At 47.4% G+C, this 12,062-nt stretch overlaps 2 protein-coding genes across 4 annotated transcripts in view; one reads left to right on the forward strand and one right to left on the reverse strand.

Moving 5' to 3' along the window:
* LOC141128357 (uncharacterized) lies at positions 1-5,446 on the reverse strand. 2 transcript variants are annotated; one of them, XM_073615603.1, is made up of 4 exons: positions 4,715-5,446; positions 1,445-1,781; positions 1,223-1,366; positions 1-291 (listed from the first exon to the last, which is right to left on the reverse strand). In XM_073615603.1, exons 2-4 carry the CDS (start codon positions 1,677-1,679, stop codon positions 17-19), a joined length of 654 nt encoding a protein of 217 aa, XP_073471704.1. In that variant the 5' UTR covers positions 1,680-1,781; positions 4,715-5,446; the 3' UTR covers positions 1-16. The 2 variants fall into 2 exon arrangements, with proteins under 2 accessions (XP_073471704.1, XP_073471703.1); XM_073615602.1 differs by lacking the exon at positions 4,715-5,446 and having other exon boundaries at positions 1,445-3,510.
* Positions 4,824-12,062, forward strand: part of ADPRS (ADP-ribosylserine hydrolase) — a 23,855-nt gene continuing 16,616 nt past the window's right edge. Inside the window, exon 1 of one of the 2 annotated variants that reach the window (XM_073615601.1) lies at positions 4,824-5,094. In XM_073615601.1, the coding sequence (XP_073471702.1) occupies positions 4,944-5,094 (151 nt within the window). In that variant the 5' untranslated portion in view covers positions 4,824-4,943. The remainder of the gene's footprint in view (positions 5,095-12,062) is intronic. The other variant, XM_073615600.1, reaches the window with a different exon arrangement.

The raw sequence follows: 12,062 nt of genomic DNA on the forward strand, positions 1-12,062 counted from the left end.
TGCTGCATGAAAGGCCCTACTGTCTGGGTGGTAACCTGGGATCACGACTGGCTCCAAGCACTTGAACAAGCTGACCCAGGACACCAAGGAAGGCCTGGTTGAAGGTAGCCAACTGCTCCATCTGCTGCCGGGCGATTTCTGCCTCCTGGCGCATAGCTTCCTGTGCATCCTGACGCAGTGCCTGAAATCGCCTCTCAGAAAGGTTCTCAATCCTTTCCAGCTGCCTTTCCTCTAATGCCCGCATGTCCTCCATGACTGTGCGCAGATCCATCTGCAACCGTCTCCTTTCACCTGTAATATACAAAAGACCAGAATAGTTTTTGGAAGCATCAGTGCCACCACTGTAACCCCCTTTCTCATCTACCCCACCAGACTGTACCCCCTACTCTCCTGTTCCACCTCTGTTACCCCTGATATTCTGCCCCACCTCTGTTTACCCTGCTCATCTGCCCTGGCAATACACCTCCTTTCACATCTGCCCCACTGCTCTTCTGTCCACTGCTGAACCTCCTTTTCGTTTGTTCCACCACTGTACCCCCTGCACATCTGCCACACTGCTGAAGCCCCTGCTCATCTGTTCCACCACTGTACCCCCTGTACATCTGCCGCACTGCTGAAGCCCCTGCTCATCTGTTCCGCCACTGTACCCCCTGCACATCTGCCACACTGCTGAAGCCCCTGCTCATCTGTTCCGCCACTGTACCCCCTGCACATCTGCCACACTGCTGAATCCCCTGCTCATCTGTTCCGCCACTGTACCCCCTGCACATCTGCCACACTGCTGAATCCCCTGCTCATCTGTTCCGCCACTGTACCCCCTGCACATCTGCCACACTGCTGAATCCCCTGCTCATCTGTTCCGCCACTGTACCCCCTGTACATCTGCCACACTGCTGAAGCCCCTTCTCATCTGTTCCGCCACTGTACCCCCTGCACATCTGCCACACTGCTGAAGCCCCTTCTCATCTGTTCCGCCACTGTACCCCCTGCACATCTGCCACACTGCTGAAGCCCCTGCTCATCTGTTCCGCCACTGTACCCCCTGCACATCTGCCACACTGCTGAAGCCCCTTCTCATCTGTTTCGCCACTGTACCCCCTGCACATCTGCCACACTGCTGAAGCCCCTTCTCATCTGTTCCACCACTGTACCCCCTGTACATCTGCCACAATGCTGATTTATTTTAAGAAAATGCACAATTACAACTATCTTCATGTCTTACCAGTGTGCCGGGGTGCATTGGGTGTACTCTGTGGTTGGCTACTCTGTGGTTGGCTTGAGGAAATAGTACTGGTGCTGCTGAAAGAGGTTGAAGGTCCATCGTCGGAAACGTTTGATGCATCATTGGAGACTCCATCACTTGTTTCTGAAAATGCACATATGGTTATATATATTTTTTAAATGGTTAGCAGAGCAAAATCCTATGTATAATAAAAAAACTCACCAAAGGGGTCTATCATGGATTTGAGCATTGAAGCTGCAGAGTCCAGACCTCTCTCCCTGCCTTGGTTTGCTGGCCTATGACCGTAAATGGCGTCCATGGCGTCGTACCACTTCCAAGTTCTCCAACTGTTTCCACTGCGGCTGTTGTCGTCCTTAAATTTTTTATATTGGCCTTTACACTTCTTAAGCTTTGCCCTACACTGACCCGACGTGCGTTCAAATCCCTCGGCTGCCATCCACTGAGAAATATCTTTGTACACCTTTTCATTCCTTACTGATCCATCAAGCTCACTCTGAATAACGCTATCACCAATTATGCTTAGGAAAGTAGATAGTTCCTGTGATGACCAAACACGACTGTTGTTAGCAGGCATCCTTCTCCTTTAATTCTCCTTTATATGCATGTGTTTGTTTGGCGCTTTCCTCTGACATCATTATAGCACAGCAGAGGGTTTTGTGTCAGCCAATCAGTGTAAAGCATCGTATGATGCCGGTAGCTCCGCCCTAACAGAACCGTTCCATTTTCTATGGCCCCACATCTGAAGCAGGACCCTGAATGGAGCGGTACGGTTCGGTTGTATGGGCCGCTTTCGTAATGGAAACACCCAAAATAGCGTACCGTACCGAACCGATCCGCTCAGTGGAAACAAGTCCGATTCATGTGCCAAAGGCACCCTCCAACAGGATTATTCCATAACCACTTCCACTAGCAGCCCTGATGAAGGGGGAGTCCTTAGTCCCCCGAAATGCATTGGCCTCTTTTTACTGCTGAAACTTCAAATAAAATACAAATATACTTACCTTCATTGGATACCGGGCACTCCTTTACTTTCTTTTCTTTCCCATCAGTGATGCCTATTAGTGCCCATCAGTGTCATCTAGCAGTGCCTATCATTGCCCATAAGTGCCGCCTAACAGTGCCCATCAGTGCTGCACATTAGATCAGTACCACCTCGTCAGTGTAGCCTCATCAGAACACATCAGTGAGGAAGAAAAACTACTTATTTACAAAATTTTATAACAGAAACTAAGAAACTTTTTCAAAATTTTCAGTCTTTTTTCATTTGTTTAGCAAAAAATAAAGAAACGCAGTGGTGGTTAAATACCACCAAAAGAAAGCTTTATCTATCTCAAAAAAATGATAAAAATTGCATGCACACAATTGTCATTCAAAGTGTGACAGCGCTGAAAGCTGAAAATTGGCCGCAACGGGAAGGGGGTAAAAGTGCCCGGTATTGAGGTGGTTAATTAATATCACTTTAAAGCAGAACTATACTCACTTTGGCTTCAGTGATGTGGCGTCCTTGAGCTTCCTGCTGGCTGTTGATATTTTCAGGTGGCCAGCTTCTGAGTATTGATCACCGGCCACTTCCATTGGCTGGGCAGGGATAACGTCACTTCCGTGCATGCGCAGGAGTGCAGTTAGCTTTGGTTTTGCTGAATTTCTACAGCAATCCATGGATGCAGCTCACTGTACAGGAGCATACAGGCAGGTAAGTAACTTTAATGCAGAATAGATAAACATGGCTTTTCTGCATTAACCCTTTCTTGACCGCGCTACAGCTGAATGACAGCTACTTTGCCGGGAGGCCGTCATATGACGTCCTTCCCTGTGGCGCAGATTGGCAGTGATCTGTGATTGCTGCATCCTTCACAGATCAGGGTGCAGAGCCAATCACGGTGGCTCTTTACCACGTGATCAGCTGTGTCCAATCACAGCTGATCACGGATGTAAACAGGATTTGCCGGTTATCAACAATCCTCCCCTCATGCTGACAGCGCGTGAGGAGGAGAGCCAAAAAACTGGCAAATCCACACGGGACATCTGCACTGACAATCAGGGCACTCATCATCAGTGCCCTGATATTAGTGCAGCCCCAACTGTGCTGCCAATCAGTGCTCACCAGTGCTGCAAATCAGTGATGCCTATCAGTGCCTCCTCATCAGTGCTGCCAATCAGTGCTCACCAGTGCTGCAAATCAGTGATGCCTATCAGTGCCTCCTCATCAATGCCCATCAGTGCTGCCAATCAGTGCTCACCAGTGGTGCCCATCAGTGCCTCCTCATCAGTGCTGCCAATCAGTGCCTATCAGTAATGCCTATCAATGCCACCTATCAGTGCAGCCTCATCGGTGCACATCAGTGAAGAAGAAAAATTACTTATTTACAAAATTTTATAACAGAAACTAAGAAAAAGTTTTTTTTTCTCCAAATTTTCAGTCTTTTTTTAATTGTTTAGCAAAAAATAACCTAGTGGTGATTAAATACCACCAAAAGAAAGCTCTATGTGTCTCAAAAAAATGATAAACATTTCATATGGGTACAGTGTTGTATGACCACGCTAATGACATTCAAAGTGTGACAATACTAAAAGCTGAAAATTGCCTGGGCAGGAAGGGGGTTAAAGTGCCCAGTAGGCAAGTGGGTAAAAATCCTGCCTGCTCGTCCATTTTTTAAAATGCTTGCCGCCCGCCCACCATCAAATGACGAAGGGGCGGTGCGGCTCTCGTTCTTGACGTTGTCCCAGAACGACTGCTCTCACGCGTCCTCGTGTTTCTGGGACACTGCGTGACCCGATCTCTCTAAAGAGCCGCGGCTCTTTAACCATGTGATCAGCTGTGTCCAATCACAGCTAGTCACATGTAAACACGGAGATGCCAATAATTGGCTCTCATAGCCTCACACTGACAGAGTGTGTGGCGAGGAGAGCCGATCAGCGGCATCTCCTCGCAGGGGACATCCAGACATGTAATCAGGGCACTGATCATCAGTGCCCTGAATACAATACAGCGCAATCAGTGACCCCCAGTGCCACCAATCAGTGCCCATTAGTGATGCCAGTCAGTGCCACCTATCAATGTCCATCAGTGTTGCCTATCGGTGCCCACCAGTGCCACCTATCAGTGCCCACCAGTGCTGCCCATCAATGTCGCCTGTCGGTGCCCACCAGTGCCACATATCAGTGCCCATACCTGCAGCATATTAATGCCTCCTGATCAGTGCCATCTAATCGGTGCCGCCTCATCAGTGGAGAAAATTTACTTATTTACAAAATTTGCTGACAGAAACTAAGAAATGTTTTTTTTTTTCTGTCTTTTTTTTTTGTAAAAAATAAAAAACTGAAAATTGCCCTGGGCAGGAAGGGTATGAAAGTGCCCTGTAGGCAAGTGGTTCCACTTTAAGGTATATGGAAAGCTGGCAGTCACATCACTCGCCCTCACAAACCCTGCTCACCGATTATTACAGGGGAACCCGCTTGCCCGCCGCTCACCTAGAATTTTATAGTCTCTCGTAGGCCCGCCCTTCTATTCTGCTTTTCTTCTGAAACTCCGCAGCTCATTGGTTAACCCATTTTGGGTGGATTGGTCTCCTGTTATACACGCTTAGAAGGATGGGAGGGCTCTGATTGGCTGTGTGTGGACGGAGGGTTGGGGGGGGAGCTTTCTCTTCCTCTGTTCTGTCAGTGAGTGACGCTGTGTATACGGTGAGGTATAATCAAGATGTCCGTTCCTTTGAACCGCTTCCGGGGAGCGCTGCTTGGGGCGCTAATGGGGGACTGTATAGGAGCCTTGTTCGAGGGCGAGTCCTCATTGAGTAGTACGTCTGTGAGGGAGGTATTGGAGAATCTGGACAAAGGTGGAAAGCCGAAAGGTAGGGGCTGTGCGGTGTCTTCCCGCTACTTCCTGCTATGAGAGAAGGGGGGCTGGTGTGAGACATTGTTACCTGTGAAGAAGGGCTCCCATGTCAGGCGTATGGAGAGGAGGGTGTCCTTGTGTGTCTGTTATTTCCTGTACAGGACAAAGGGAATCCTAGCTTGAGGCTGTACTGCTTTCCCTTTCATTACACAGCTCATTGTTCTCATGTATCATTGCTTAGGGCACTATCACAGCCATATACACCACCACATTATCACCACTGACACCTAAAGTGGATACCATTCATTACCATGGCAAATATTAGGCAGCAAGTAAACATGTTGTCCCTGAAGTTGTGTTGAAAGCAGGAAAAATAGGTAAGGATAAGAAAAACTGAGGAACGGTTGACAGGGTCATGGATGGCCAAGGCTCATTGATGTGTGTGGGGAGCGAAGGCTGGTCCGCATAATCCAGGGGTGCCCAACCGCTGGCCCGTGGGCCACATGTGACCTGCGACACCCTCTGATGTGGCCCGCCACCTTCTGCTCTGAGATGGTGGATCTGCAAGCCAAGATCACGGGGTCCCGACACGCCATCCACAAGCATCATTGTGAAAAATAGAGCTGGAGTTCTATCAGAATACCGCTACCCATCAGAAAATGCAACCAGTGACATTCTGTTGCAGCCATCTTGGTACACCCCACACTCGTCCGCAAGTAAGCCTACGGTCAGAAGGTGGCAAGCGGACATGTTTTTTACACTTGCCAAAGTCTTGCATTTCACACTTATTTTTACCAGTAAACTCGGCTTATATAGTGAAATGCAGTATTTTGAAATCCGTCAAACTGTTTTGATGTTGAATTCTAAAATCAGCGGTGTTCTGTCAGATCAGCAGGCTTGCCACTGCTTTTAAAATTCAACATCAAAACAGTTTGATGGATTTCAAAATACTGTATAAGCTGAGTTTACTTGTAAAAATAAGTGTGAAATGCAAGACTTTGAGTGTAAATAGATGTCCGCTTGCCGCCTTCCGACTGTAGGCTTACTTGCAGGGGTGTACCAAGATGGTTGCGACAGAATGTCACTTCGGTTGCATTTTCTGGTGGGTAGCGGTATTCTGATAGAACTACGGCTCTATTTTTCACAATGATGCTCGGGGATGACGGGTCAGGAACCCACGATCTGGGCTTGCCGACCCACCATCTCAAAGCAGAAGGTGGTGGGCCACATCAGAGGGCGTCACATGTGGCCCACGGGCCAGCAGTTGGGCACCCCTGAACTATATGGACAAGCCTTCACTCCCCACACACATCAATGAGCCTTGGCCATCCTTGACCCTGTCACCCGTTCCTCAGTTTTTCTTCTCCGTCGCGGCCATCTTGGTACAGATGGCCGCGACGGAGAAGAAAAACTGTGGAACTTGGTACCAAGATGGCCGCAAAGGAACGTCACTTCAGTTGCATTTTCTGATGGTTAGCGGTATTCTGATAGAACACCGGTGCTAGAGGAAACAGAGCGATGCTTCCTGTATTCCGCCGGCTCCTGTCACAGGCAGAGTGATAGCAAATGTACTCCACCTGTGACAGGAGTGATACAGGAAGCATTAGCTCTGCTCTTTACTGCAGCCCCATGCTTCCTTCAGTGCCAGCTCTTGTCACACTGATGCTTGGGGATGGTGGGTCAGGAACCAGCCAACAATACCCACCAACAGGACCAGCAAGCAGGACCTGCCAGCAGTACCAGCCCTGGAGAACAGCCGGCAGCAGTCATACCTGCCTGTGGGACAGCAGCAGCTGGTGATGCCTGCATGAATCCTGAGGAAGAATTGGAGATTGAGGTCAGTTGAGGTACAGGAAAACCGCAGTGTATCAGTGTAAAAGCAGCCTTAAGCCTCATACACACGATCGGATTTTCCGACGGGAATCGTGTGATGACAAGCTGTTGGCGGAAAATCCAACCGTGTGTATGCTCCATCGGACAATTGTCGAATTTTCTGCGGACAAATGTTGGATGGAAGGCTTAAACTTTTCGCGGATGGCGGTCTGTTGTCGGATTTTCCGATCGTGTGTGTGTACACAAGTCCGTCAGACAAAAGTCCAAAGTACAAACAGGCATGCTTGGAAGCAAGAACGAGCCAGAAGCGGTCGGTCTTGTAAACTAGCGCTCGTAATGGAAAATTAACATTCGTGACGTGGCAAATTATGAAATCTAGAAATACAGCGCACATTCTCATCTTCTTTAATGGGATAATAATGAAGCTGCTTTGCTGGTGATACTGATGGAGTTATTGCAAACAAATTTTCAAAGGCTTTTTTTTTTCTAGTGATATCAAGAAGAATACTATGCTTTTTTTTTTTATTATTTATTTATTTATTTATTTATTTTTTTTGGTGCAAGTTACCACAGCACCATTATCCTGTAGTTTTTAAGATCAAAGATACAACTATGTTGGTGTCCCTTGTCAATTTTACATTGTATTTTTTTACAATGTAACTGCCTACTCCCAAACTGTCATTTGAAGTAAAACACATAGCCAAGTATTATTCTACGCAATTTTTTTTGTGCATTAAAAAAAGAAAACAAATAAAATTAGACATGCTATCTGCCAATAGAACCTAACCAAAAAGTGCATTCTATGCATCCAAAAATATAGAAAACATACCAAATCAAATCGTTATTCAACCAAAAAATAAAATAAGCCTCAAGCATGTGTCCTCCCTCTTAATATAGGGGGTCAACAATGCCAAGAGTTGCTGAAAGCAGGAGTCCGTCATCTGGAGATAATTCCGAAAATCATCCGGATTATTCTTCTGGAGCTCCCGCAACAAAGGCTTATGACATAATTGGTCACGATTAATAAAGCAAACGATTTTTGGTCCAAGAAATCCTCCTCCTCCTGTTCCTGGACTTGGGTCAAAGCAATAACTCCAAGGCCAATAATAACACGTTATCTCCTCCGATTCCGCAACATGGCTGGTTGACAAACGGCCGTTCAGAAACTAACTGAAAAGCGTGAAATGAAAAGTGCGAATCAACACTCACCAAACTTCTACTAACACAAAATTAGCAGGAGCACAAAGGGTGGCGCCTGACAATTGAACTTCCTCTTCATCGGCTCGTAGTACGTCACTACGTTTGTGTTTGTTGACCGACAATTGTGTACCGTTTGTATGCAAGACAAGTTTTTGGCCAACCCCCTTTGGACAAAAATCTGAGGCTTTGTGGAAAATCCAATTGTGTATACGAGGCTTAAGGCTCCTTTACACAATTTGTCCGATCAGGTCCGCCTGCCTGTTTTTCAGGCAGACTCAGTCGGACCCTACAATCACCTCTATAGAGCGGAGGACTTGTGTCCATGTACACCCACCTATCTCCAATCTGATCCACTTTTTTTTCTGTTTTCAAAAACCGAAGGAGATCTGTCCCCTTCTGTCTGAATGGATCGGGAGAGCCCATAGAGTAGAGCAGCCTGTGTCTGCTTTGCATATGCAGAGTAGACATGGACCTGTCATCTGCCCGCTCTGCTCATTGTGGCCCGTGACCGGTTCCTAAGTCCCTAAAGTGGCCCTCACTCCAAAAAGTTGGGCACCCCTGGTTAGGGCTGGGCGATTTTCTAAAAAAAAAATCTGCGATTTTCTTAAAAAAATAAATAAAAAATTAGATTCACGATTCAAATCGATTTTTTTTTTTGACACCGTGCCGGTCCTGAGGAGCTGGACTAAGCCGAAGCCGCGGCCTCGCCTAAAAACTCTTGCCTGCAGCTCCTCAGGACCGGCGCAGTGAAAAAAAAATTCTAAAAAAATTGATTTGCTTAAATGTTGAATCGATTTGACCTCTCAAGTCGATTCAAGATTTATATCGATTTTTGTTTTTTTTTCTCCCCAGCCCTACCCCTGGTGTAGTCTGATGTAGCTGAAAATGTCATTCTAGTTCTGATAGAAAGGTGTCAGAACACACAGTGGATCGCAGTTTGTGGTGTATGGGGATGTGTAGCTACATATTGTAGATTGTCCATAACCAAAGGTGCCTACAATGGAGACATGAGCAGTGCTGGGACAAGGTCATCCAGAGAAAAGATGCCAAAATGCCCAGCCTTGTTCCCTACACTAAATCATTGTGCCCAGGGCAACTGTCCCTCCCGCCCACCCCTTGTCCCAGCCCTGAATGTGAGCATCAGAACTAGACCACGGAGCAATGGAAAGAGGCCATGACCAGTCTGTAGCTACACAGCCCCATACACAACAAACTGGGCTTCACTGTGTCTTCTGATGCCTGTCTATCAGAACCAGAATACACTTTTTCAGCTTAAGTGTCTCTTCTATTAGTTCAGGCTACATGGGCCAGTCTTCACTCCCCATATGCATCAGTAACCACAGCTGCCCATGACTGTCAGGCTCCATTCATACCTGATCACGGGCAGAATCGCCACAATTCCGCCCGTGATTTCAAATCTTTGCAAAATGCAGAATGTGTATGCGATGCCATTACTTCTTAATGGCACCCCGATCGCATCGCAATTTTGCTGCATGGTAAATCGCGCTGCAATCACAATGCTTGTCGCTCAAAAAGGAACATGAGCTTCTTTTGGACAACAGCGTAACGCGTTGCCGTTTGCCGCAATTGCAGCACGGTTTACCACGGGGCAAAAACGATTGGGGTGCCATTAGAAATATGGCATCACAAACGCGTCCCGCATTTTACAGCGATTTGGAATCGCTGTAAGTCTGCTCGTGATCAGGTGTGAATGGAGCCTCACTGATTTTCCTTCCATGGATCACTTTTTGTCGGTCTTGGCCACTGCAGACGAGGGACAGTGCAAAAGAGCTGCAGTTTTGGAGATGGTCTGGCCCAGTCATCTAGCCATTGCAATTTAGTCCTTGTCAAACACACTCAAATCCTTACATTTGCCCATTTATTTTTGGGTCAGTATCACAAGTGTGTGTAGATAGAGATATACAGCATCTCACAAAAGTGAGTACACACCAAGTTTTTGTAAATATTTTATTATATCTTTTCATGTGACAACACTGAAGAAATGACACTTTGCTACAATGTAAAGTAGTGAGTGTACAGCTTGCATAACAGTGTAAATTTGCTGTCCCTCAAAATAACTCAACACACAGCCATTAATGTCTAAACCGCTGGCAACAAAAGTGAGTACACCCCTAAGTGAAAATGTCCAAATTGGGCCCAAAGTGTCAATATTTTGTGTGGCCACCATTATTTTCCAGCACTGTAAAGTGTGAAGTGACTGTAAAGGCCTCCTTTGTTATTTTAAAAACAAAAAAAGTCATACTTGCCTCCACTGTGCAGCTCGTTTTGCACAGAGTGGCCCCAAACCTGCTCTTCTGGGGTCCCTGGCAGCTCTTGCGGCTCCTCCCCGCATCAGATAACTCCCTCAGAGAAGCGCTTCCCTGAGGGGGTTACCTTGCGGGCGCTCTCCCAAGTCCAACATTCAGCGTCCAGAGGCCGAATGCAGGACTTGGCCCCGGCGCCTGCGTCACTGGATTTGATTGACAGCAGCGGGAGCCAATGGCTACGCTGCTATCAATCTATCCAATCGGGAGCCCGTGGAGAGAGAGAGTGCGTTTCCGGCGAAGAAATGAAGGGGTTCAGGTTAGTTAAGAGGGGGGGGGGGGGGGGGCAGTGACTGCCAGGTGTTTTTTCACCTTAATGCATAGGATGCATTAAGGTGAAAAAACACATACCTTTACAACCCCTTTAACCCTCTTGGGCATGGAGTTCACTAGAGCTTCACAGGTTGCCACCGGAGTCCTCTTGCACTCCTCCATGACGACATCACGGTGCTGGTTGATGTTGATAATGTCTAAACCACTGGCAACAAAAGTGAGCACACCCCCTAAGTGAAAATGTCCAAATTGGGCCCAAAGTGTCAATATTTTGTTTGTCCACCATTATTTTCCAGCACTGCCTTAACCCACTTGGGCATGGAGTTCACCAGAGCTTCACAGGTTGCCACTGGAATCCTCTTCTCCATGATGGGTTTAGGTCTGGATATATGCTTGGCCAGTCCATCACCTTTACCCTCAGCTTCTTTAGCAAGGCAGTGGTTGTCTTGGGTGTGTTTGGGGTCCTTATGTAGGTATACTGCCCTGCGGCCCAGTCTCCGAAGGGAGGGGATCATGCTCTGCTTCAGTATGTCGCAATACATGTTGGCATTCATGGTTCCCTCAATGAACTGTAGCTCCCCAGTGCCGGCAGCACTCATGCAGCCCCAGACCATGACACTGCCACCACCATGCTTGACTGTAGGCAAAACACACTTGTCTTTCTACTAGGGGTACGCATCTTCACTGGCCTCACGATTCGATTCGATTACGATTATCATGTCTACGATTCGATTCCGCGATGCATCACGATTACAGCGCAAGTCCACAAGTGCTAATGGTTTTCAACTAAAAAAAATTCAAGTAGTCAGGAGAACTCCATTTTTTTTTTTTTTTTTTTTTTTAATTCTTTCTGTTCTTAAGAAAAAAAGAGACAGCAGAGGAGCTCCAGGCTCTCTTCCAAAATACTAAAAGGAGATGGTCAGAGACTGCAGACATACTACAGGAGATGGTCAGAGACTGCAGACCTACTACAGGAGACGATCAGAGACTGCGAACATGCTACAGGAGATGGTCAGAGACTGCGGACATGCTACAGGAGATGGTCAGAGCCTGCGAACATGCTACAGGAGATGGTCAGAGCCTGCGAACATGCTACAGGAGATGGTCAGAGACTGTGGACATGCTACAGGAGATGGTCAGAGCCTGCGAACATGCTACAGGAGATGGTCAGAGACTGCGGACATGCTACAGGAGATGGTCAGAGACTGCGGACATGCTACAGGAGATGGTCAGAGACTGCGGACATGCTACAGGAGATGGTCAGAGACTGCGGACATGCTACAGGAGATGGTCAGAGACTGCGGACATGCTACAGGAGATGGTCAGAGACTGCGGACATGCTACAGGAGATGGT

The sequence above is a fragment of the Aquarana catesbeiana genome, linkage group LG02 (assembly GCF_042186555.1).
Source record: "Aquarana catesbeiana isolate 2022-GZ linkage group LG02, ASM4218655v1, whole genome shotgun sequence".
NCBI lineage: Eukaryota > Metazoa > Chordata > Amphibia > Anura > Ranidae > Aquarana > Aquarana catesbeiana.